Source organism: Aphelocoma coerulescens, chromosome 12 (genome assembly GCF_041296385.1).
Source record: "Aphelocoma coerulescens isolate FSJ_1873_10779 chromosome 12, UR_Acoe_1.0, whole genome shotgun sequence".
NCBI classification, from domain to species: domain Eukaryota; kingdom Metazoa; phylum Chordata; class Aves; order Passeriformes; family Corvidae; genus Aphelocoma; species Aphelocoma coerulescens.
Window position 1 is genome coordinate 11,405,588 of NC_091026.1, and position 26,295 is coordinate 11,431,882.

At 43.4% G+C, this 26,295-nt stretch overlaps 2 protein-coding genes across 7 annotated transcripts in view; both read right to left on the reverse strand.

Moving 5' to 3' along the window:
• Positions 1 to 2,007: 2,007 nt before the first annotated feature.
• Positions 2,008 to 14,923, reverse strand: ZXDC (ZXD family zinc finger C). The gene is made up of 10 exons (XM_069027523.1): positions 10,496 to 14,923; positions 9,848 to 10,000; positions 8,874 to 8,952; positions 8,618 to 8,748; positions 7,843 to 8,013; positions 6,594 to 7,279; positions 5,814 to 5,898; positions 3,855 to 4,027; positions 2,972 to 3,073; positions 2,008 to 2,183 (listed from the first exon to the last, which is right to left on the reverse strand). The coding sequence occupies exons 1-10, from the start codon at positions 11,523 to 11,525 to the stop codon at positions 2,097 to 2,099; spliced, it is 2,697 nt and encodes an 898-aa protein (XP_068883624.1). The 5' UTR covers positions 11,526 to 14,923; the 3' UTR covers positions 2,008 to 2,096.
• An 89-nt stretch (positions 14,924 to 15,012) lies between these two features.
• Positions 15,013 to 26,295, reverse strand: part of UROC1 (urocanate hydratase 1) — a 39,267-nt gene continuing 27,984 nt past the window's right edge. For 4 of the 6 annotated variants that reach the window (XM_069027524.1, XM_069027525.1, XM_069027527.1 and 1 more), the window contains exons 15-20: positions 25,487 to 25,557; positions 24,473 to 24,571; positions 23,949 to 24,048; positions 21,075 to 21,156; positions 15,853 to 15,952; positions 15,013 to 15,255 (exon numbers count right to left, since the gene is read on the reverse strand). In XM_069027524.1, the coding sequence (XP_068883625.1) occupies positions 15,115 to 15,255; positions 15,853 to 15,952; positions 21,075 to 21,156; positions 23,949 to 24,048; positions 24,473 to 24,571; positions 25,487 to 25,557 (593 nt within the window). In that variant the 3' untranslated portion in view covers positions 15,013 to 15,114. Of the gene's footprint in view, positions 15,256 to 15,852; positions 15,953 to 21,074; positions 21,157 to 21,945; positions 23,819 to 23,948; positions 24,049 to 24,472; positions 24,572 to 25,486; positions 25,558 to 26,295 lie in introns of those variants that run through there. The other 2 variants (XM_069027529.1, XM_069027526.1) reach the window with 2 other exon arrangements.

Consider the following 26,295-nt stretch of genomic DNA (forward strand, 5'->3'; position numbering starts at 1 on the left):
CCCTTTTGCACCAGCAGTTCTTCAGGTATCCATTGCCAGCAATGGAGCCTAAGCCAAGTGATCCAATTTTCTGCCCTCAAGAGGTTAGCACTTTACATTCACTTACAAAGCTGAGTGAGGTACATTTTCAGAAGTAGAAAGATTTGGTTGCAAGTCCCATAAAAAGATGGAGTGTTCCTTGGCCATTTTAATAGATTACAAACTGGTATGGTCCTTGAGAAGAGAATAATGCAGGTATTGGGAGCTCGAGGTGTCTCAGCTTCCAGGGAGAGCATGGTGACCACTAGAGCAAGACCCTTCAGCAGAATTTGTCCCCAATCTTTCCACCTCTCAGGAGTGGACTCCAAGCTGCAGTCACAGCCATCAGGTAGCTCTCGTCTACCAACTGGAAATCCAGCCTGAGAGGGTTCAGACTTTCCCTGGACATAAGCTGTAAACTCAGAGTGAGAGGAGCAGAGAGACCTCAATGCTCAGTTAGGCTAGATAGAAAAATAAAGCTGGTTCAACCAGAGATATAATACTGCCTACAAATCAGGAGCTGAAGTTCATTGTAACCTGTATGCTTTTTTCCTCCCCAAGTCTCCACTCAAAAAAAGCATTTATATGGACACATACATAGTTCAAAAGGCACAGGAAGTAAAAGCATTTCTGAACGACCTCATGTGAATTTAACATCAGTATAACTGTAAAATAAATAAATATGTGCAAGATTAGAAAGATCACAACGTTCTCCTCCGTGACATATCTTACATATCTTGTAAAAAAAAAAAAAAAAGAAAATACACATACGTGCATACACACACCTCACTGAGAATAAAAAAAAGTACAAACAGCCTTTTATCAAACTCCTATACATACTTTTACAGGCATTCAGGACATCACCATAAAAAACATTTAAATTACTACCTTAAAACATAACCAAAGGTGGTTTTTTCCCCTATACAACCCTATACTTATTTAGGTGTCAGCAATCCAGGTAAGTAGAGTACATACAACCTCTCCCCCCACCCCCAAGAGAAACTGCAGTTTTTCAGGGGCAAATCTTCCTGGGCAACAACTTTCCCCCTCACAAAATACTCTGACAACTGCATATTTTGTAAACCAGACGGAAGCTCCACGTGCATGTGACGCTCTGGGATAGCTACAAAGAACATGTGTTAACAGTGTTCAATTAACAAAACAAAAACACCAAACAACCCCAAATAAAAAGGTAGTGGCCAGCTCACAGGTAACTTGGCAGCGGTTTATAGATGAGATAAAAATCAAGGTGCTTAAATTTACATGATGGTCAACATTCCTCCCAAAAAAGGGAACACAAAGATAAAACAAACCTCTCTCAGATGCTGTTGGACTCTTAGCTAATCACTTAACAGTGAGTACAGTTCTATTGCAGTTTTCTTTTTCAAGTTTTGCTGGAAGAATTCAGCAAAGTATTTGGGATGCAGAAGCAAGGAAAGGGAGAAACTCAACATGAGCTACAAACTGATTCACAGCTAAGTTAACATTTAGAATCTAGCTTTCTAAAACAAAGATTTTAGAGCATCTCATTTTCATGGCATCGAACATTAATTTCATTATATGTGACATTTTATTCCAGTTTTCTGCCAAAACACAGGGGCCAAAATAATCCCTTTTTTTGTGTGTGGAAAACACTTGCAATTTTTAGCTCTTAATTCCTTGATGCCCCTGGCTCCAAGGGGAAACCAATGTAAGGAAAATCTTAACTGTCATAGGCAGGATTATAAATTTGCACTTGTTAGCTGTAGAATACTTGCTTTCCTGTGAAAACAGTAAATATTACCTCAGTTTGAAGTGTAACAAAGTACTTCTCCCTGAAACAACACTGTACAACAGTCTGCCTCAGCCTCCCCAGCCACCAGGCAGACAGGTTATCTTACACAGGCACATCAAGTGGGATTTACATTTTTAAAGAAAATCTTTCAGCTGCAACTGCCTTTAGCAAATCACAAAGAGTGCAACCATACTTCGGTTCTCGGAAAATACTTTTTGTATTTTCCTTGGAAAAAGACCCACACAATTATCTCACTTTGTCATGATTGCCCAATTTGTTTTCAAGTAACTGTTCTTAATAATCATTATTCCAGATCCTGTAAATTTATTGTGCTTCCAGTGAACTGAGAGTTATCAGAACCTGCGTCATCTTCAGTGGAACTGTGTGGTTCCTGTTAAAGCAAACAGACAGCATGAAGTACTTTCACCTCTAGATGCTTTCAATGCTTATCAGCAAGTTATCTTGACATTGATCTAACACCAGAGAAATGCTTGGAATGGCTCACAGGAAACCCATAGATTTCCCACTTCAGGATCCACCCAAACAGTGTTGCCACAGATTTTTTATGGAACACTTCAGATGAATATTACTAATGGAAAAATACCTAAAATCAGTTTTTCTTCTACTAACTCTCTACTATGGCAAACAATCCCACTCCTCCTGCATTTCTAGGTTCTAAGGAAGTTGCCCCTCCTTTATTTTCTATCCAGGAGAAGCACACGTGGCAGGAATAGGTGCATTGCAGAGTTTATCAAAGACAAGGTCCCCAAGCAGGCTTTTTAACATAACTGACACTCCCATAAGAGCACCACTCTGAAATCTAGGCTCAAGATATTACTTCCTGCTTCCCACCCTTCCTGTAGCCTGCAACATTCCAATTCTGATCCTCTTTCTTGACCCACATAGTATGTACAGGATGGGATCAGGAAAACAAGGATGGGGCATTTCAGAAAAAATGAGTAACATTTAGTTATTCGTTACTCAGTAACAGAGGAAAAAAACCAACCACCTCTGATGTATCAAAGGTTGGTAACACACACAAGATAAGTCATACAGTGCAGCTCTCTGCTCACTACTCCTTGTGAGTGAAATTCAACTCCCAATGGAAAACAAGGTATTTTCATCAGGCAGAACAAGAGAGTGCTCACAGTAAACTGTCTTTACTTTGACACGCTGTACCTGAAGTATGTAAACAGGTAAATCCACTGTAAGCTGAGAATGTGATGAGGAAGACTGAGAGCTCAGCTGAAAGGGCAGATCTCCCTCTCCTGGGGAATCATCCTGTGAATGCAGAAACATGATGAAATTACACAACCCCCAAGTATCTCAGCACAATATGGCAAATTTCACTCAGCCTCACAATCTTAAAATATCTGATAAAGCCACTGCACTGTACTAGTAAGGCCTAGATCCACAAAGCTGTGGAAAGCTAACTACAACTTAAATCTGAGCCTAGCTCAGTATTACAACCTACTATCTTGTCCTCATCAACTTGGAACACTGGCAAGATCTGAACAGGAAGGAATGGTTCATCTTTCAACAAATCTAACACTCAGAAACATGCAACAAGTTTCATCATGTTTTCATGAAGCTGATATTAACATGAAAGTTACAAATGTGTAACATCCATCAAAAAAACAGATCCATGGAGAACTCTGCCATTAGGTCTCTCCATATCAGAGTTGCTAGGAATAAATGAGAAGGAACTTACCCTCTCTCTGAATACTACATAGATAGACTGGGCAAAAAATGTATTACCTGCCACGGTCCACTAATCAGTCCCCACCCAATTATTCGGTTGTTTGGGTTTTTTTAAATCTTAAGCTTTATTTCAAGAGATTAGAGAAATAACAGTTTAGGCAGAAACTTCTTTCTGCAGGAATGTTTTCATGTCCATCTCATTTACTTTGTAAATAAAAGGTGGAATAATATAAGAATACTGCAGAGCTCAAGACCCCATCCAGGGGCAGTAGTACCTGAGTTCAGAAGTATTCAAATTCTTCCATAAATATGGGTCTGGAAACAGAGAAGTTGAGCATGTTTTTTTCTCCTCAGCTCTTACCTGAAGAAGCTGAATTTGCACATACTGGGCTCCAGTGGCAGAGTCCCTTATTGTCAGCCCTCCATTTGGCAGAACTATGTTACCACCCAGTCGACTGCCAGGAATAGATGATGAAAAGTTGGTAGGGCTTACTTTACCACCCTTGTTTTTCCTATGACCAGAGCCAGATGCCCCTAAAAGAAAGCAATTTTAGTATTTAAATGTCCAGAAAGAATTTGCCAGTTTTCAGCTAGTATTTTTCAACTTTTTGCAGCTGTTTATATTGCAGCTGTTTATACTACACAGCAAATGCCCACAACGGTGCAACATAATTAAGCACCATCTGACAGCTGCTAAAAGGCCAGGGAGCATTCAGCTGGAGAATTCCAGCTGCTGACTGAGCACATTTTTACTTCAACACCATTAAAAAATCACAAACTGCTAAGCTTAGGGCTCTCCCCTGTGGTAGCACAGAAATATCAGCGTATTTGTGGTGCTATGGAAAGGAATTAGGAAGCAGGACCGCATTTTCTATTTTTAATTTTGCAACTAATTTCCTGAGAAGTCATGCACATCATTTCTCTAAGCTGTAAAAAAAGCATAGTGAAGGTCATTATTTACAGAAAGATTTCAAGGACTACTAGGTAGAACAGGCTACACAACTACAACTATCACAACCTTAAGCTATTTTCAGTTTAAAGCAGGATGAACCAGCTGCTGTATCACAAGCTGAAAACCAAAACCCTAATCAAAACAAAAGTAAGAATACGATCCTGTCAGCTGTTCAGGTTTTTGTTTGGATTTTTAAAAAAATCTATAATAAATGAAGGGCTTGGATAACCTCTTTTTAAACACCGAACTTCCCTCCACAGTATTCACTCAATCTAGTTAAACCAATCAGAAATTCAAGACTCTCTAGACCTCTTTGAGAGTGTAGCATTGAGAAAAACAGATGGTGAAAAGTGGACTACTGGGAGTCTTGAGCAGGAACAGAAGCAGGAATTTTCTGAGGTTGTCTTAGGAGACATGGAAAGTGCAATCAACTTTTTTAAACTAATGTCCAAACAACACGTTTGATGATACATGCCCGTGTTTGATAATACAAGGCCCCTTAGGACTAGTTTCATAAAGCACTTATCCTTCCGTATGATGATTCGCTGAACCAGACAGAATTTATGCAGGTATGCATTTTACAAATACACAAACACAACAGTTCTCAAATCAGAGCTAGTCTCTTAACCCACCTCAAAAATTATTGCCTTGATTTTCAGAGGAGGAAGGTCTAAGAGTCAGCAAGGCCGCACTAAACTCACTCTATACAAATTATATTGATATATCATAAACATATGATATTCCACCCCAGAGCTCATAGAAGCCCAGTGAGGCATGGACCACGTTTGATCTGGCAAAAGAATGGTTATTATTCACATCAAATGGCTTTGAGTCAAACTAAGAGGACACACCTGGAATCATGACCTAAACTTCACCCTGCACAAGCACTCTCTACAAGGCTAAAGTATAAGAGAGAGGTTTGAGTATATCTAGATAATCAAAAAATAAATTCCTTAACACTGTTACTAAGTGAAACACAGAAGCAAAATCCAGCTGATATTTCCATTGTCTGCACTGAGTAAAAGAGCCCCCTAAGTAAGACCAAAAGCATAAACAACAGAAAGCAAAGTGACATTAATTTTTTTTTGTTTAAATAAGAAATTAAGAAGCAGATGAAGAGATGGACAGCTAGTGTCTTGTCATGAATCATGGGGCACAGCTTTCTTTGTAAACTTCCTGTGAATCTGATATTTCACAGAATGTGATTATCCTGAGTAACAGACGGTACACCACATGCATAATTATTTTAACTAGCAATAAACAGAACGGGACATTTAAGAATGTTACTCAGAAACCTGCTCCCACGGCACTGCCAAAAATACTAAATATTTTTATTTAGTAAATTTAACAAAATTAATGGCTTCTCACCTGTGCTGCTGCCATTCCCTTTTTGTTTCTTTTTCTTGGCCAGCTGAATGGCTCTGTAGTCTGTTCTTGCAGACCCACTGCTCTCCTAGTTAAAAAAAAAAAAAGCCCAGAGATGCAAGGTTTTTGGAATTAAGAACAAAACAAGACAATGAACACAGACTAATGAATTCTCGGATGCAGTTATCTTCTATGCTGCCAACACTGAATTCTAGTTTTCCCTGATCTTCTGATTAGAGTTTCAATAAATTCCCTGTATGTATTCAATATCTGGTGTTCAACACAAAAAGAAGTTAGCTCCACCTTTATAAGTGTTCACATTTTAAGAGCGTAAACATTTACTTTGTAATGTAAACAAAAAATTAAGACTGCAGTAACACAATGAAGCAGAAAGGGAACAGTACTTAAAACAGGAACGAGGACTGAAGTGAAAATGCTGCAGTTACTGTTACAGCTCAAATCTTTCCCTGGAATGAAATGAACAAGATGTAACTTGTATTCCTGCGAAGTCCATTTCAGGCGGATGGCTGCTTATTTTGAAAGGCTCTTCCTGAACGGTCCCCACCAGAATTCCAGTATTTCTTAGGAGAACTTGTCACCACACTGAATCTACTTGTGAAAACACACTACTCAACACATCGTTCTACATCTTTCATCAAAAGAGAGCCAAAATGCATGATCTGCAAAATCTGAAAGGTCTCCCTATCAGGTGTGAGCAGCCAGGGATATCCCCAAAGTCAGGCTGTCACATCTAGGGGTAAAGTGAACACAGTTACTCCATACCAAAAACGAGCTGCCAGTCACTGCGCCAAGATCCATTTCCTTCTGTGCACTGTAACTCCCTGGAGGGTTGGAGAACACAAACTGTGTCACTACTTTGCTGCCCTCCTGCTGACCAACCACATCTGAGCAGGGAAGCAAATTCTGTTCAGCTTTAATTGGTGTCAGTAACTCAGGCACGTTGGTGCTGCCGAGGCTGCTGGAAGGAGTCAAAGTGGCTGTGTCTACTGTTAAATTATTGCTGGATGTCAACCCATGCACATCCTGACTGGAATTCCTCACTGACAGAGATGCCAGCGAACCCAAGGCTTCGGCATTGACAGTCTGTACATCATCCAAATTTAAAGTGCTTTGCTGTAGAACTGTTGCACTGGTTCCCAGCAGGAGAGAACTGTCCAGGCTCTGGGGCAGGTCACTGCTCGCCACCAGGATCAAGGGATCAACTGCCTGGCTCAGGGAATTGTTACTGACAGGCAGGTTCCCTCCCAGCGTCGAGCCCACCGAAGCAACATCGATTGTGACGATTCCAGAGTTCACCAGCGCCATGTCCGTTGTAATTCCAGAATTGTTACTGGACACATTGGAGAACAGGGATACCAGGTCAATGTTGCTGAGATCACTCTGCCCCGGACTAGTGAGTTCACTGCTGGGGGTGAGGGAGCTGGTTGCTTCCAGCTGAGTTAGGAGATCTGAAAGAGAAGGGTTTGGTTATAAGACAGAGCTTTCACAGACAACAGAAAAGAAAGCTTAAAACTCTATAAAATCCTATATTCTCAGCCTACTAAAACACTTCCCAACTTCTCTGAAAGCAGATTTAAGGAAAGCCTACTCAAATAAGTTCATTCCTTTACTAAGAAGTGCCAGTTAGAAAAGCACTTGCCACAAAATAACACTAAGGCAGTACAGGCTAAGTACAGGTTGTAGAGGAGTGAAAGAAGTGAAAAGAGAAATCCTTTTAGTCCTTCCTCATATTCTACCAATGGCACAGAAAAAGACAAGCTCTACTTCATTGAAAACTGCTGCAATTTCTCACAATTTCAGAGGTCAAGCTCAAGTATCAGTTTTCGATACTCAGAGATCCCACTGAAAATTTTAGAGGAGGGTGAAACCAACTTCAGTCTCAGAGAAGATTCTGTCATTCATATAAATGGGACTCAGATTTCAACATCAGTAATTACACATTATTAATTTTCCTTAATAAACATTTAATTTTTCCACTTCAGCCTCTGATAGCCAGAGACAAACACTTTACCTGGGCTGAAGTTATGCTGCTTGACCATGTGTGTCTTCATACTCTGTTTGGAAGTGAACAATTTATTACAGCTGGAAACAGGGCACCGAGTCTTTAACGAGTCCACATCCTGAAGATGTTTTTTGGAGTGAATATACAGACTACTTCGTGCTGAAAATTTTGCACAACAGCCTGCAAGAAGATATATAAGGCTTTGAAGCTTCAAATTTAATGAAGTTTCAATTTAATGTTCATATTTAATGTCTTAAGAAATCAGAGTATTCTCTACTTGCTATTTTGCAGCACCTGTGCATACACTCAAGAGGAACCACAGGAAAGTAAACCTGTCAAAGGGTAGGGACAGCTCAACAACCCATTTCTGACAACATGAAACTCTTAAGTCATTCAGTGTAAAGCACAACCTTTTCACACTATGCCATCTGAAATTCTTCATGACAACTGCTGGAAACACCATCAAAAAGAGAAACAACTATCAAGTAGAGCTGTTTTACTTTAAAAAGCAGAATATTCCACATCAGATCCAAAAATCTTTGCTCCTGGAGTCCCACTGAAGTGGTGAGGGTGGTCAAGGTACATTATGCAACAGTTTGCTCTGTCATTCCTAACTCTGGGAATGATCACTTGTTCAGTTACAATGTCTTCCATTTAGTTTTACCTCTTCAAACCCTGTCAGAAGACTCACTCTAAGTTGTTCCAGTTTTGTACCAAGCACACATAACCTTTAGAAGAAATACACACCAGTTACCAGGAAACACATACAAGAGTGGAGCAATACCTTCTACTGGACACTCAAACGGTTTTGTACCAAGGTGAGTTATACTGTGGCCTTTCAAGTGTTCTGCTCTTGTGAAGGACTTCCCACAGCCTTCTACTGGGCACATGAATCTCCTGTCATCTTCGTGTTTCCTACCAGGGAAGGAAATTGTCATTGGCATGATTAAATCCACTACTGCTTAGCTACTGGAAGAGAACCAAAGACAAACAAACAGCCAGTGGCTTAGGACAGTATAATCAGAAAAAGCTTCCTTTACCTTTTATGCCTCAGAAGCTTGGACATGCTGGTAAAAGACCAGCCACAGCCTTCAAAGTCGCAGATAAAAGGTCTTTCACCTTGAATAAAAAAATGTTACATTAATAATTTCATATAAAAACACGTACTGCTACTAGAAAATATGAAAACCTGCTAAAGTTGAATTAATTTAAGACAAGACAACTCAACAGCCTCTCCTGCAATGCGCTGCAGAGTACTATCAAATCCCTTCCTCCTCATACAATCTGGACTTTCTTTAACTCCAGGCTATTGCATCAGAGAGCACAGGTATTCATCAGTCCACCTCATACCTTGAAGGTGCTTCAATAACCAGTAATAGCATTACTCAAAAGAGAAACACAGCTGAACTGTTTTTTCCTGTTTTCATCATCTGTCACTGTGTCTTGATTACAAGACTGTGAGGTATGTGAAATTGGTTTCCATCACACCTATGAACTTTAAGTGACACTTTAAAAAACCTCAAAACTGTAAAACCACAAGAAGAGAGGACAGTAGAGGACACACCAGTGGCATGACAAAGCTGTATTTCAGCTTTGCAGTGGTCCTTATGAGTCAGGAGTGCTTGCCAGAGCTGAAATTTATCTTCTTGCTGTTCCAAACCTTGGCACATACATTCCACATGTTCTGAGCTTTCAGCTGTTTGTTTGTTCATGATTAGAATTTATGCAATGTTTTGAACATCTGTGAACTTGGGAATAGAGCTGGGGTAGTTTTTTTCTGGACAGAGTGCAGAGTGACAAAAGCCAAAGCTTTGCATGTCCTTAACTACTTTGCATATGACAACTTGATTCAATGGAGTTCTATCCCCAGAAAGCCAAGAATCAAATGCTTTCACTGACTCCAAATAACTCATGCCATCCTTCCTGACTTTCAGTTTTTCCAGCACACTGAAGTCCACTTTCTACATACTATGTTCCATGTACTTCCCCAGGTACAAGTCATCCCTGTGAATACCTGTGTGACTCCTCATGTGGATTTTCAGCCGGCAGGCCTTATCATACTGCTTGTTACAGCCAGGGAATGAGCAGGTGAACTGCTCTTGCTCTCTGAAGTGGGCTCGATTGTGGGAGAATAATGCACTCACTGTGATAAACGTTCTCTCACAGCCTGGGGAGAAAAGGGAAACAGCACATCCGCTTAACAAAACCGAATCAGGAAAACTGCACTCTTTTCTCCCTCCCAGCTTTTAGTGAGGCGCTTTCATGATAATTTTTCAGGATATTACATCAGGGAAAATGGGGGAAAAAAAAGGAACAGTGAAATCCTAAACATTATTTCTAGGAATTAAAATTGTTTTGCCAAGGTAGGCAATCAAATACAGCCTGGGTTAAGGCACACCCACACTGAAAGCTGGCGCCGTGTCTTGCGGTGTTTCACTGCATCAGCACCAAGTCGCAGGAGGAAAGGCACAGCATCCTCCAGCTCCCAAACTTTTCCTCTTGATAACTGAGGTGGCTTAGAGGAGGACCTTCCTTGACACTCTGGGGTACCACGGAGGGGAAGGAGAGGCGGCGGGGAGAAGAAGCGAGCCGAGTGCCGCACGGCCTCAGGGCAGGGATCCCAATTTCTGGAAGGGGAGGGAAGGGAGCCGAGGCGGCTTACCGGGGAAGTCGCAGCGGTAGGGCCGCTCGGGCTCCAGGTGGCTGCGGCGGCGGTGGGCGGCGAGGCGGGCGGCGCTGGGGAAGCGCTGCCCGCACGCCTCGCACTTGTGCGCCGCCTCCTGCTCGTGGGCGCGGCTGTGCGCCCGCAGGTTGTACACGGTGGTGAAGCGCTTGGCGCAGCCCGGCGCCGCGCAGGCGAACGGCCGCAGCTTGTCGTGCGAGTGCAGGTGCCGCCGCAGCTTGTAGGCCGTGGCGAAGGACCAGGCGCAGCCCGGCACGGGGCAGCCGAAGGGCCGCGCCGCCGCGCCCCGCCCGTCCTCGCCGCCGCCGTGCGCCGAGAGCCGGTGCAGCCGCAGCTGCTGCTTGCGGGGAAAGGCCTCTCCGCAACGCGGCTCCGGGCAGGGGAAGGCCGGCGGCGAGCGCGGGCGCGGCCCGCCTGGCGGCTCGGCGGGGCTGGCGCCGGCGGCGGGGGCCGCGGTGCCCGCGGGCTGCTCGGCGCCGGGCCCCACCGTCAGGACGCCGTTCTCGATGCGCACCAGCAGGCTCTGGTTGTTGATAGTGATGGTCCCCGAGAAGGCGCCGTCCTCCGCCCCGCCGCCATCGCCGCCCGCGGGGGGCAGCGGTGCTGGCGGCCGGGGAGGAGGCGGCGGCGGGGCCGAGCCGGGGGCCTCCTCTGGTGGCTCGGCGGGCGGCGGGCCCGGCTGGGCTCGCCCCGCTTCGCCGCCGCCCGCGCCGGGCTCGGCCGCCCCGCGCACCACGTTGAAGACGAGCAGAAGCCCATCGCTGTCGGGCGCGGGCCCCGCCGGCGGCGCGCTGGGCGCCGGGCTGGCGCCGGGCTCCGGCTTCTCCTCCACCAGCAGCACCGGGAAGCTCACGTAGAGGCCCGGCGCGATGGTGCAGCCGGCGGGGGAGGGGGTGGCGGCGGCGGGCGGCGGGTCCCAGGCGGGCGGCGGCCGCGCGGCGGGGCCGCCATGTTGCGCGGCGGGCCGGGCCCGGGCCGCCTCCGCGGCCGGCAGCCCCTGCGTTTCCATCTTGGGGGTCCCTGTAGCAGCGCCTGAAACCGGAGCCGCGGGGCGGGGCCGGCGCGGGCCGCAGCGGAAACCCGGAGCGCGGAGCTTCGGAGCGGGCGCGGCGCGGGCGGCTTCGGGGAAACCCGGAGAGCGGAGCGGTGGACGGGACGGAGCGGGGCAGCCCCGGGACAGGGCCGCCCGGGTGGGAATCGCACAGCCGGGAGCGGCTCAGACGCCATCCAGCGTGGCACCGCTGCACTCAGCTCAGGTCCTGGGGACTGTGCTGGTGGCCATGGCCAGGAAGAGTTACAGAATAATTAGGGTTGGAAGGGACCTCTGGAGATAACCCAGCCCAAGCCCCCTGCCAAGGCAGGGTGACCCAGAGCAGGGGACACAGGAACACATCCAGGTGGGGTTTGAATGGCTCCAGAGAGACTTCACACCCTCCCTGGGCAGCTTTTTCAGTGCTCTGCCACCCTCAATGTAAAGTTCTTCCTCATGTTGAGGTGAAACTCCACGTGTTTTAGTTTATGGGCATTGTTCCTCATCTTGTTGCTGAGCACCACTGAAAAGATTCTGGCACCATCCTCTTGGCACCTGCCTTTGAGATGTTTACATGGATTAATGAGATCCCCTCTGTCTAGACTAAACAAGCCCTGCTCCCCTAGTCTCTCCTAATTAGAGAGATGTTCCAGACCCCAAATCATCTTTGTGGCCCTCCACTGAACCTTCTCCAGTAGCTCCATGTCTTCCTCATACTGAGGAGCCCAGAACTGGGCACAGCATCCCAGATGTGGCCTCACAAATAGAGGAGGAGTATCATGTCCCTGGCTGTGCTGTGCAGGAGCAATGCTAAGGGTGCAGCCACGCTCAGAGTGCTGAGAGAGGGAAATACTTTAGCAAAACACCCTGTGTAGCATCAGTGGAAATACGAAAACAGCGCTACGGGCAATGCAAAGTTGCTGTTCAAGCACAAGCATGGCACACCCTCACCCAAGATAGACAAGCACAAAAAAAAAAAAAAAAATCCTACAAATTCAGTTAATGCATAATTTTAATTTTTTTAAAATTTATTCTTGGGCAAAGCTTTCTTTGGGAGAATGTTCAGCTCCCTTGAGGCTCTCCAACACTTAAGGAAAAGGTGAAATTTTCCTGTATTTGCTATGGAAATTTACCAGTTCCCTGCTGCCGTGGGACTGGCGAGCAGTCCCAGCAGATGGTGCTGTGATCCTTCTCCTGCTCAGATTATTCCTCCTTTCTGAGCATCAAACCTCCTACAGCAAGGGTGTGAACGGCTGGCCAGGCACACTCAGCTCCAGGGAAGCTGGAGCTGTGGGAACACCCAGCGCTCCACTGGGCTGAGTGCCGCTGGGTGCAGGTCTTCCCTGTCCTTGGTGGCTCCCACCATCCCAATCTCCCTACGGAGGTCTTTGCAGTGCCTTCCTTCATGTTCTTAGGAAAAGATAGGTCTGCCCTCGAGTTTATTGCTTAACACAAAGGTGCATTCCTGGTTGAAGGATGTAAAACCTGCCACCAAGCTCTTGCCTCTATCTGCAGCCACACACAAGATTGTCAGGATAAGTGCCATCTTAGGAAAGCGTTAAGTTGCTAAGATTCATAGGAAGGATGCTTCAGCCTGGCATCCTTGAGACTTCACTGCACTGCAGAAAGTCACTGCTTGTACATCCCCTGGCCAGATCAGATCCAATGCAATGCCTTCAGATGGATGGGTTTAAAACTGTTCTCCCTGTCCTGGCTTTGTTTAGCAGTGAGGTCAGCTACCTAAAAATTACATCAGCACCCCCAACACAACAACAGCCTGTTCACAGTCTCAGCTTCTCTGCAAACAAGTAGAGGACAGATACATCGAGGCTCAGCAGGGCTCAGAAAGGGAACTTAACCCTGGGGTTATTTATGGCTTCTGTGTGCTGGAAACCCCCTGCTATTTCATCCCTGACAGCAGCAGGTTAGTGTTTCCCTGTGCCCTCCCAAAGGTATTGTAAACCTCAGCCAGTTCACATTTGTTAAGTGCTTGAGATATGCAGTTGAAAGACTGAAGCAGATTTAAACATATACATATAACTGCATACTACATCATTAAAATAAACACCAGTGAATAGTCATAAATAAGACTAACTGCTAGCCAGTTCACTGCCTTTCTGTACCCCATTTCGCCTTAACTCATGCTGCCTCATTAATAGACTTCATCATCTGAATTTCAACTTGTAGCTCTTTATAGCACTCATACATGTGGGTTCTGTGTCTCCCTAAAGGCAGTCCTGAGTTATAAACTCCCAGGGACTTGAGTGACATTAAACACGGCTGTACTGGTAAGGTTATGTCTCCTGGGCAATAAGGCTACTAGGACAAAAATAAGGTTCCTTTTGTGCCTGGGATGTGAATGTGAACATGCTGGCAGGTACCCCAGTACTAAATAATACAAAGGTGAAGAACTCATAAAAAATATTTCTTCAGCGTCTTGTTTGTGGTGTATTGTCAACTCAGAATTAAGACGAGTCTATAGAACAGCTCTACATTCCTCGGTACAAGAAAAGCCAGTATATTTTCTGGTTGTTCCTCTTGACAAAGCAAGAGCCACCAGTGTTTTGGGGCTATGAAGATTAGAGTGGTTTCACACAATAGCAATACGCTAACTTACTGTGATTATTAATAAGGTAATGCATAACATATGTCAAAGCAAAGGCTGTCAAATCTGCCTGACAGCTACTCACATCTCAATCGTATAAATTGGCAATGTGGGCAGGTTTTTTCCATAATGTAAAGCAATTCCTATCAACTGCAGATTGCACTTCACAGAAGGCTCAGTTTCAAGCAGATGCCAGACTCTCACTGTTCATCTGGAGATATACACAGTGCGTGAACAGAGTAAAGAACTCATTTGTGATTCAAAATAAACACTTCCCTTTTCTTAGCAGCAGAGGCAATGCAGAGCTGCAGTTTGCTCACCTGTGGGTAGTGTGGGGTCCAGCAGGGGTGGAGTTTCCCAGTCCTGAGGACTGTGTGCTGTCTGAGACTGCAGCTCATCACATCCCCTCTGCAGCAGCACAGGCAGGTTTTACGTGTGTAACACCCCTTTCCATTCCAAGAGGTAATGGATACAGTGCCAGGAGACTGAGTGACATTCCAGAGCAAGTCCACTGGGGGAAGGGACTGCTGGCACTGTGTTCATGTCAGAATGAAGCCCACACGCTGTGCAAGGACCATGCTTAGCACGAGACTAAGGATAGCTAAGAATTACTTTTGTACACACATTAATTTATGAATTATCAGGAATAAGTGACTGTTTTGTTGTCTGGGGATTTTTTTTTTTCCATTTGATTTTCAGGGACAAAATTCCCATTCCTTTCCCTATCATGAACAGTTTCCTATTGCAAACATTGTTCCAAATATGTTGGTGAAAAGACTGTTCCCGGCGGACCTGTCACAAACACAAACAGATTTGCCCCGTTAATAAGTTAGAGAGGAAAAGAAGAACTCACATGGAACAGACATTTGCAAGGCTTTTATCATTTGGGCAGAGAGCAAAGCAGGATATCAAGGAAGCAACTTCAGCTATATCTGCAAGAGCAACATTGCACTTGGAGTACCACTAATGTTTCACGGCTTGCTCCAAGATGTTCTCATCCACCACCTTGTGAGGGAGAGTCACCCTCAGTGTGCCATTTTCCTTCATTGCTTGGCAGATGGTTTCATAAGCAAAGGCGTTCCCCGACCAGCAGCGCCTGGCAACCTGCCAGACAAGGGAACCAAGGGGTGTAAAAATCAGACATTCCTCTTGCCACACCCACCTTGCACCATATTTGCGCAAACACTGGCACCCAACTCGTGACAATAAATCTTTCAACCCTCTGCCACTTTTTAGTTTCCCTTATGATTTTGCAAGTAACTTTTGTAATACTTTGTTTTTATGAATAGTATTTGGGTAGACGTGGTACTTTTCCATGCATAACATCGGACAGATAAACACTGGTAGAGCCAGGTACCTTATAAACTTAAAAAATTCCCTCACCAAAAATAATTGGGCACTCCATCCCAGCTCTGTAAAACTAGCAATTGCTTTCAGTAACAGTATCATTTAAGCAGTCAATGCTTTTGTAGTGGGATAAATATTTAAAAAGGAAAATGTCACTTCAATGCATTTTCAACTATGAAATCAATGAGCCTAATTCTCTGCCAGCATGTAAGGATGAAACTCTACTGAGAGCTAGAGAAATCATAAATCCCTTTTCCATCAGCAAAACTCTATGTTTTGATCTGTGTACAAACAAGATTCCCCTGATTTAAAAAAAAAATAATATTAAAGTATACATATATGAGTTTTGCTTACTCCATTGGAAACATCCCAGCTGAGCATCATCTTAGCTCGTTCTTCAGCTTCCTTGGACCCATCCAAAACCAGGCCAAATCCCCCATTGATCACTTCACCCCTAAAAAAAAAAAAAAACAAAACTAAGAGGATGAAATAAAAATAATTCAAACCAATGCCACAAAATTTACAGGAGTTAATTTGTTCAGTTGTACTGCAAAAAGAAGGATGAGAACACAGAAATGGTTCTGAATAAGAGACTATCAGTGATCTTTTATACTTATGAAAAAAGAAAAAGGGTGTTTAGCAGGCAAAGGCCTGACTTCCTGACCTGCAGCAAACCTAGTCCACCTTTCTTGTAATGTCCAGCTAGCAGTCAGGATCTGCTCCAAGCAGGGATACCAAAAATTAAGCTTGCTTTATATCTCCTGAATCCTGCACTCTGTACTGGCTCTAAAAACAGCTGGAAAAAGGTTAACAGATCAGATGGGCCAGAGATTTACCTGTCTCGGGGTGTTTTTAAAGGTTAAGCTCCTCACGTTTGCTACACTGCAGCCTGCCATACAGACAGGATCATGAGGGTGACAGTGTACTTACAGCAGCAGGAAGATGGATCTATTTATATTCTCTTGGGACAAATGATAGAGCATAAGCATTTTATTAAAAAAGTGTTAACCACCACTTAATGCACATCTGCCTCGATCATTTCCAAAACAGTCGTTCATTTTGTATGAGATACAGAGCTGTTTAAAGACATCAATGCCAACTTTTCAGGAAGCAGACTTATTGGCAGAAGAAGAACAGAAATATGTTAAAATGAACAGATTATTCTTGGGAGAAATAGCAGTCTGGTTTTAAAGGACAGGGAAAACACGCAGAGCAAAACATCTTGTCTGACTTCAGAATGTGGCCTGCTCGAGCTCCCATTCCATGGCATATGGTGAATAGTGGTGAATGCAGCTGGGAGATTAATCTGTTGCTGTAAATCTGTGAGAGTTCTGGCATTAGAGCTCAGCATCAGCAATACTTGAGGGACAGGGCATATCATACAACAGTACATGGTATGAGAGACTAATGGAAATCCCTGGAGGCAGGATTTTGTCCTCTGCATTTTATAGTTAATGTAAGTTTACAAAATTTACGTAGAACAACATCAGACATGCCCATTAATCAGATAGGAGTTGAGAGTCTTCCAGTCAAAGAAGTAATTGTTTCTTAATGTGTATTTTCCAGCAGTAACTTGAGCTTCTGAGGAAATAGGGAATTGAGGCTAAACTGGAGCCTCACAGACCTGAGATCTACTTCCTGAAACTAGAGGTTTTCTCATTTTCAATGGAACGTTGTTACTCATTAATTCCCTTCCTAGTACTTACATACAGGACCTGTGTACTAAGCAGGACCCTATGACAGAGCTCGGCAAGGAACTCAGGGATCCAGACCTCACCATCACAGTACCATTCTCTGAATTCCCTCCACTTTTCCATTATTAGATATGTCACTATTACAAACTAGTTTTCTGTTGAAAGGCACAGTTTTCTTGAAAGTGGTTTCTTACAGCAGAACATCACTGAATGAATTAGTTTTTTTAACTGGAAAATTTGAAGCAAAGTCATGTTTTCAATTGAGATCTTTGAATATTGTAAGATCTGAGTCTTCAAAATAAAATTATCCTTTTAGATTGACACTGTCAACTCTTGCAGCCTGGAATTTAATTCCCAGTATGTTTTTACTGTGTGAAGTCTTTCACTATTTCTGGTCTTAGTCTCATCTGAGGATGTATACAAACAGTCAAACATCTGTATTTCTTGAAAATTCTACTTTTTGAATAGCTCATGTTGTCACTGTCCTCTCCAAAAGAGGGGAGCAGACTGGATGACAACAAATGTAATTCTGCCAGGGCCAGTTACTCCACCATACTCTGCTGCTCCTGTGTACAGAGACCAAAGAACAGAGCACCACCCTTTACTGTCAGAGTTCAAAGCCACAGAAACCCAGACCTCTGGACCAGTGTTTTATGAAGATATTCCATAAACGAAGATGATGTTCTTTCAGTGGCAAAATTTCCCTCTGTCCACAGTATCCCAAAGAGCATCCTTTGAAGCTTAGGCATGAACAATGAGCATCTGATCTACTTGCACTCCGTAAATTTAAAGCCTGTCCATTGATTTCCATGGAGTTACTCCAGTGCAAATCAGAATCACTCACCAGAATCTGTTCTACTGTCTAAAATCACTCCTACATTAAATGCCAATGTTTGTTATGATGGATTTTCTAGCAAAACTTCTCACTTTTAAAGGGGAGCTCTCTGCCTTCATTAGCATTGGGTCACATTTTCAGGTAATTAAAGAAATGTGTGGCATTTTGACCTAAGCTACTCCTATAATTTCCAGATGTCTCCTTCTAAGATGATCAAAGAAAACAAGGCCTCTCTCACAATCAAGATGTCACACTGTCACCAGTGCAGATCAATTCTTAAATTGCTTCTGCCTTTTTGTTACTACAGGTTATCCAGGCTCTGTGCTAATACACATTCTCATGCAAACAGGCAGCAAAAAATGAGTAACAATCATTTGCTGTAATTATAGTCAAGACTATGTTAATCTTAAGCCTCTCCAAGAGTACATGTGATGCAGATTCCGGCTAAATAAATATTAATCCTGCTTTTCCTGTTTGTCCCACAAGGCTATAACAGAAAATAAAGCATGTAAAAGCCATTTTTGCAGTCTCAAAGGGAAAACACAGCAGATCTGTCAGCAGTTCCAGGCAAGCCCAGCCTCTGCAGGGAGGACTGGCAGCTAAACACAGTGCAATTACCCATTTTTGAACTCCCTGGGCAGACCCTTGCCAGTGACAGCTGGATTTCTCTCTAATCACATGTATTTTTGTTAATAAATATATATAAACTTCCACTTGCACTTTCACATTTCCAAATCAGCTGATGACAAGACAAGTTTATCAAGCACGTGGAGATTTTTTTATGGCAAAGTCAGGTGGATTTTTAGTGCTCCAGAGAAAAAGAAAAACAGGGTCAAAAACTTAAAGGCATCTATCTCTTCTAGGCAAAGAAAGCAGTATTTTATGGCTGGGGGTTGTTTTTCTTCTTTTGCCACCTTTAAATTATTCCTCTCTCTCCTCAGAAGGCAAAGGGGTGCAGCCCTTTCACCAGCCAGGTTGGTACCACATTAGTTAAGCCAAGAAGAACCACCTGTCTGGCCTGCCTTTGGGGGCTCTCCAGGCCAGGGCACTTAATGACACAACAAGGTCACCACAGCTGAGCCTCAGCACGGTGGCTTGTTAAGGCTCTGCAGAGGCCCACCTAATTTTCAGGCCCTGCATTCTGTGCTGATGCACAGTAATTTAATCACAGAGGGCTATAACTGCTTCGAGAACAAGGTGAGCAGATACTCTTCTGCAATGACAAGCCCCAAGCAGCCATAGGAAATGACAAAAAGGAGAACCAAACCCTGCTTTTCCAAAGATATTTTGATTTCAGTGAATAGCCACACACTAATTTTCTGATGCATTACATAAATTATAGCATAATTCTGCTCTGCCTTGTGGCAAAGTTTCTTTTAATGATGTAACTCCACTTACAAATACAACTAAAACAGTATAATTGAAATTGCAGTGTGGTCAGGGCCAGTTTTCCAGAACTAAGGGCAGACTCACCATTCAGCCAAGCTGTCTTTGAATAGTACAGAGGGCAAAAGTGTCCTGGAAGAATTGGCCTTAGAGAGACCAGAAAGGAATAGGATCATTTGTATCCTTTGAATTAAGCACCTTCAATGCACAGAACATTCATGGCATAAGAAATTATTTTAGCAATTCTAATAATTATAATTATCATAAAAATATCCCAAATACTTTGCATAACATGTTGTGAAAAGTGATTTTCTTTGCTTGTATTTCCTAAGCAGATATTTTAAAAGGTTAAACTCAGCTGAGGAAATTTAGATAGAACTTGTCTGCTGCTACCTCTGGAGCCTCAGACTGAGATGACCAGAGTAGGGAGACATTCTGGTATGTGTTTTCCATTCAGAATTATGGAAATTGTGAATGAAATCGTGGCTGTGGGTCCTTATCACTGAAATCAACAAAACCTTCACTCCATGTGCTTAAGCCCTCAGAAAGCTTTCTTCTCCTACCATTAAGTTCTGCTCTCATGCACCCTTCTATGCAGTAGTTATGCCACTGAAATCAAAGGAGTAAAGAGTACAGTGAGGGAGTTCTTCAGCTGACCTAAAGGGATATTTTCTAGATTCAGCTCATTTAGAGGAATAACAATTAATTATCATAAAATGGCTCTGAGGATAACATCTTCTACAAGTTCTTTGGCTTGCTGGTTTTGGCATATTCCAGCACTGTTTGCAACAGGGAAGTATGAGGGTTCACCACAGTATTTAACAGAGGGTTGTGCCTCTTTTGACTGCTTATGCCACCAAATGAAGTCATGACTGTAAAATGGTAGAGGGTTTGCTGGAATATGCTGGAAAGAGCAAACCAGAACTAAAGACTGCAGTGTGGCCAGGCTTTCCCACTTCCTACACCTCTGCCAATCCAGGTAGCTTTCAGTGGCATATGGAGGAGATTAGTTTCCATCTCCATATAGAATATTTCCTTCATTCTGCCTTTCAGTTTAGGCATGTCTCTTAGTTCTGCATGTCATGTGAAGGAGGTGTTTAATTCAGTCCTTACTTGGCTGTGGTCTTTAATGCTACCAGGCATGTGCAGGGAGAAAAAGACTGTGGGGTTTACTGGCACCTGAGCTGGTTTGTCTCAATAACCCCTCACTGCACTTTAGCATGGGAGCATTTATATTGGGGTCCTAAGGTCACAAGTTTAAATACAGCCTAAGAGGAGACCTAAACATAATCCATCCACTAACACTCTGGCTGTGCATGTGTGAAGACAACGCTGGAAGCAGGATCTGTTCAAAAAGACCACAGCAGACTGTCTTTGTTCATCAAATTAAGTTCTTCAAACTGTGCTGTGGCCAGCATTCAAAACACTTTTTCTGGACATATGAGCATTAATTAGAAAAAGTCTCCTACAACACCATACTTTGCTTTATAATTTGTCCTTTCAGTCCTTGATGGCAAACCCGTCCTTCCCACCATCGTGACATTGTTCTCCTCCGGTACTACACGTCTGTTCAGCAGTTCCTGTCTCTCCTCCCCACACACATACACAGCAGCAGGAACAGGATTCAGAGCCCAGCTTTAGCAACACGAACAAGCTCTCACCAGCCAACTCCACCCCCGTTGTGCAGCGCGACCCAGGTGGCTCCTCTGAACGAGTCTCCCACGAAGTTCTGCACTGCCATGTCTGGGACGAGAGCAGAAGTGTTACTCATGGGCCACGTTCATTTTTGTGTTGTGCTGCTCCCCTCTTCCACTGACACCCTCACTGGGGCTGTGTGAAGGCAGGGTTGGAGGCAGGTTTTACAGCTTTTCTCACAGATATACACTGAACATCTCATTCCTGGGAGGAACAGGCAAGGGAGATTTGTCTCCCCCTCTCTGCCCTGACTTTGGAGGAAACAAATGCCAGTTTCACACTGTGGTTTATGAGCACTCTGGTGATTCCTGCATTTGTGCTCCAACACAGGCAGCTGAAGGACCTACCACTTCAGCTCTGAGATACTTCTTCAGGGTGGAGAGAAATGCAATCCACTCCTTTGGGATACCTCAGTCACGGAAGAACAGGCTGGACACATCCCTGTGTATGGATTCAAAATGGGCAGGACACCTGGAACACTGCACACCTTGCAGTTCTCAGAAGTCTGAAATATTTTCAGATCAGAGTGCAGAGTTACTTCAGCCCTGTGCAGAAAGCCAGTCTAAAGCTAAGGAGTGGCATTCTGGGGACAAAGTTGGGATGAAAATGATATCCACCCCAATTCTTGGAACATGTGGGAATTTTACCCTGAACAGCAACTGCTGAAACCACTAGAAGGTTTGTCTATAAAAACCCCCAAAGAAACATAATTTAGCAAACAAATATAATTTGACTAATGCATGATTTCCACTGAATTGTTCACTAGAATTTTATATACTTGCTACAATTTGTGCTAAAGCATATACCCAGAGAGGTGGAAAGAGGAGCACACACAGGTTAAGAGTAAAATTTACTGAAAACATTTGTCCAGATTTAATTCAGAAAAGAGTCAATACATTATTTGCCATATTTTTAACAGGAAAAATAAGAGAAAAACAACAATATCCCCACCAACCACATCTGCAGACCCATAGTTATGTGTCTGATGGAAACTGAGTTTATTGAGTGCTAATCTATGTTAAACCCTGTCAAAAGCTCCATTATAGCATCTTTTATCTGACATTATGTCACTTTAATAACGCAATTATCATAATTACAGTGCTGTCGAGATTGAATGGGAGAGATCTAAATCACCATATTCTATAATGTACAGATTTTCTCCTCAGCCACTGGCCTGATAAGAGTGGAGGTTGGACAAGGAGTGAACTAACAATGCAATAAGCTGCTTGTCCTTGGCTTTGATAAAGGTCATTGGCTGCAAATGTCTCTGCTGAAATACACTTTGCAGAGCAGCAATGACCCATCAGGCTGAGGTACTTTAAAAAAAATGAGACAAATGAACATTCTGGAAAAGTCCTGTGTGTTAAAGAGAAGCAAATTTCACCTGAGCCAGCCCAAAAGTTGTGTTAAAACAACAGGATAGAAGGGAGAGAAGACCTAGGATGTTCTTTTACTGCCTCCAGAAGCTCATCTGGTACAACAGATTTAGGCCTGGTTTTAAAGACCAGTGATATCAGTGGCCAGCAGGTTTTAGATAAGCCCTTGGAGAAGGCAAATAGATCATCTAAATCACAAAATGCAAAGAAAACCACAAAGCATGATGAGTGATGGAGTTTAGCAAGCCTTGTTTCTGCTGCCCTCTTCTGAGGGAACTGCCTGGTGATTACTTATATTGCTAAGATGGAGACATTAGTTTGGATTTCTGTTCTCTGTGCAGCTGCACCATTTTCTCTCAGCTTGTCAGAAACAAACATTATTCAAGGCATCTATCCATTTGGCCTATTAGAACTCACCAAGACACTCAAAAAGTGTTGAAGTGGGACTGATGGACACAGTTAAAAGCCTCATTTCACTAGGAAATCCAGTTAAGATAACAGGGAACTTTTCTCTTTAAAATTGAGCCATAATTTGGTTCTATTATGAATTCTCATAATGGAAGTAATTCAATATGCTCAGCTTCCTCTGTCCTAATTTCTCCTTCTACAGCAGCAGATCCTCCAATCTCTCACCTCTTTGTGACTGTCAGTTCATGACATACAGATACACCCCTGGGCTAAAGCTATTATCATAATTTCTGCTTTACAGATGGAAAATTGAGGAAGATTTAGGGTTAAAAAGTGCTTAGTGCTTCATTTGTTTTTTCAGGTTTCCAACCTGATATTTCTTGGGTTTATTTCTCTAAAGGATTGTTTCACAAACTGAAAAGCAGAGTCTGGTTAGCTCAGGGGGTGCAGAATTAAAGGCTCCTTTTGTAGAGCAAGTCTACATGACTTGCCCACAGTCACACTTCAGCTGAGCAGCAAGGCTTGGAGTCTAATCCAGAAGGCCTTTTATTCTTATGCTTTTACTAGCAATATTCCCTTATGACCAGAAAAGTTCCTTTCAGAAACTCCAGACTGTTTTCTTGAGTCCTCAGGTAATGGAATGAAAACAGCTGTGAACCTCTTTGCTTTAAGCAAAATACTATTGTAGACCTGATTTGGATCTTGTGGATTTCAAGGAAATATGGCTGTAACCTGTTTGAAACAGTGAGATTCAAACTTAAAATCAAACAGAAGATACCATCCTCTGAGACTGATCTCCATTTGCACTCAGATACATCTGGTGCATTTTCATGGAATTTCCAGCAGTGTTCAGGACCTCTCCTGTGTAACCAGCTCCACATTTATGTCTGTGTCACTATTAAATCCCACAAAGCTTCTCAGGAAATCTGATTAATTTGGATTAAAGGGTGTTTTTTAAACAAAAAGATTTTAGAAATGTTGCATTAAAAAGCTATTTCTGTTTTGAAGCCATTTCCTTGCTGGCCCAGGCAGACAAGCCTCAGCTGTTCCACTGACCTGCACAAAAGGCTGATCCGTCATAAATGTTTGACGTTTCTCTGAAAGGGCTGTCAGTCCCACTCACATCGTGGTGATCTCTGCTGAGGACTACAGGAGCCTGGAAAAAGCCAAGGACAAGACAGTGGAATTCTTCATGGGTTGACAATGCTACTGAGGACCATTATCTGCTCAATTCACTTCTGTCGTCTTAATATTTGGGGCCCTACTAAGGAGTTACAGTCCCTGCTTTGTGCTCTCAGCAAATCACTGAATGATATGTTGTGCTTGTAGGTGCCCAAACAGAAAATAAGGCAGTCTCATCATGAAATAAAATTTCAGAGAGTTTCTAAACCCGTGTCTCTCCTGTGACAGAGCACAATACTGGTGGCAGGCAGAGAGGACTGAGCTCTAACACAAACTGACCCCATGTAAATAACAGGCACTTCTGCTCTCACTGGTTGAAGCTTTCTCCTTTCCCACCTGCCACCCCAGTCTGATATTAAACACAATTACCAGAATATATCAAGACAAAAGAGACAAACCTTAATCTTTCCTTCAGAAATGGCTCGATTAATAGCCATGGCTATAGACACACGACCCTTCTGATCAGAATATAATATTCTGGCTTGAGAGCCAACAACCTGGAAGAGAAAAATGACAGAGGGTCTCAGCAACTGGCTTATCTTCAGGTCCCAGATTAATGGAGTCATAGCAGTGACTCCTTTACTTCCATAGAAGAAAGTGCAGATTATTTCTTCACAAACATCCAGCTTCCAGAAGAAAAATTTAATTCCCTCTTTGAACTTAGTTTTATCTCCACTCACACAATCCATGAGATGTATTTCTGTATTCAGCTGCTACTGTCCAGTAAATTCCACTTTTTAACTCAACTTGATTGCTAGGCTATAATCCCCCTATCAACAAATCCCTTACCAACAGCTGAGAAGCAGAGGTTTGGAACTGGTGATAGTGGGCTGGAAGAGAAGAGAAATATGGCAAAGAACATCTGTCCTGCACAGCTCTGCTGTGCTTCCAGATTAGGAGAGCACATATGAGCTCTACAGCATTATTTGTTGGCTTCACAGGGAGACCCTGCCTGAAAAGGAAAACAAAGGATGATCCACTGGTGTCCTGCTTCCCACAGTGCAGAAGGATGGCAGCTCTTCAGCCCTATCACCTGTTTTGGAAAGGGTTCTGGGAACTGCAGGTGTGAAGAGGTTGGTCCACAGCAATGCCAAGAGGGATGTTTTGAATAGCACTGTGAAAGAAAGGTGGTTACAACTGAGCTGGAGGGTGAATCATGGATATGTTTCACTCCAGATACAAGAGTAGATATTGCTGGATTATTGTAGCATTTCCAGATGAGGAACTGAAGGGAAAGAGCTGCTTCAGCTCAGCCTAAAATCCTCGTGTGGAGAGAGGGGTTTCGATTGTCAGCCCTAAAAGCTACAGACTATATTTTCATTCCTGTCCATTCCTGCTTTTCACCCCAGCATTCAAGAACTGCATTCAGGACCAGGAGCAGCCACATCTGCTGCAGGAAGTTGTGCACTTACCAAGCTGTGCCTGCCGGCTTCCCGAATCCAGCGGATGTTGTCATGGTACTGCTGCTTCACAGATGTGCTCACTTGCAAGAGAAAACAAGAAAAAATACAGCTTGAAAATTAATGCAATATGTTCTAAATTTACTTTAATTCATCTGGCAGCACTAGGGAGTCAAATTCTCCTCTCAGATACAAGCACGCATATAGGAAATGCTGTATAGAGTCCTCTGTGCAGCTGTTGCAGTAACTGCAGCGTATGTTTGAAGAAAGTTACAAGATGCCACTCAGGGGACAGCTGGAATGGTAACTTCCATTTGGATCCTCAGCAAACTAAATTAAACCTTGAAATATGGTTTACATGTACAGTCCATGTCACCTGGTCACCTGTTTTACTGCCTATTAAATGCCAATCTATTTCCAGGTCTTTGCTAAATTAGCAGTTTTATCAAACTCCATGACATTGGGTACTACAATCCAGTATTGCACCTTTGAGGCAGCCAGCAGAAATTCTCAAAAGCAGCTCACAACACACCCTTGAAGATAAATTACACCAATGGACACCATATCTGGGAAACAGATTTACAGCACAGCAGTTATTCTGTACTACATGGTCCTTGGATGTTTTCATACCAAGATAAAACTGAGGTCTTTTATACAACAAAGAGATTTGTTGCCTCACATTTCTGTGGAGCAAAAACTGCACAGGAAAATTTATTATGCAGTAGTTACTTTATGTGTAAATCCACCCTACACCTTGTTTAGAAGTATGTTATCTAAGACAATTATATCTATATCTAAGATATATATATATATCTCTAAGA

Coding starts and splice junctions, on each gene's coding strand:
- ZXDC (XM_069027523.1), bottom strand. CDS start 11,525: ATGGAAACGCAGGGGCTGCCGGCCGCGGAGGCGGCCCGGGCCCGGCCC. Junction 8,014..8,617: donor GTTTGAGTGTCCAGTAGAAG/GTATTGCTCCAC, acceptor ATCTTCTTGCAG/GCTGTTGTGCAAAATTTTCA. Junction 4,028..5,813: donor AGGGAATGGCAGCAGCACAG/GTGAGAAGCCAT, acceptor GCTTTCTTTTAG/GGGCATCTGGCTCTGGTCAT.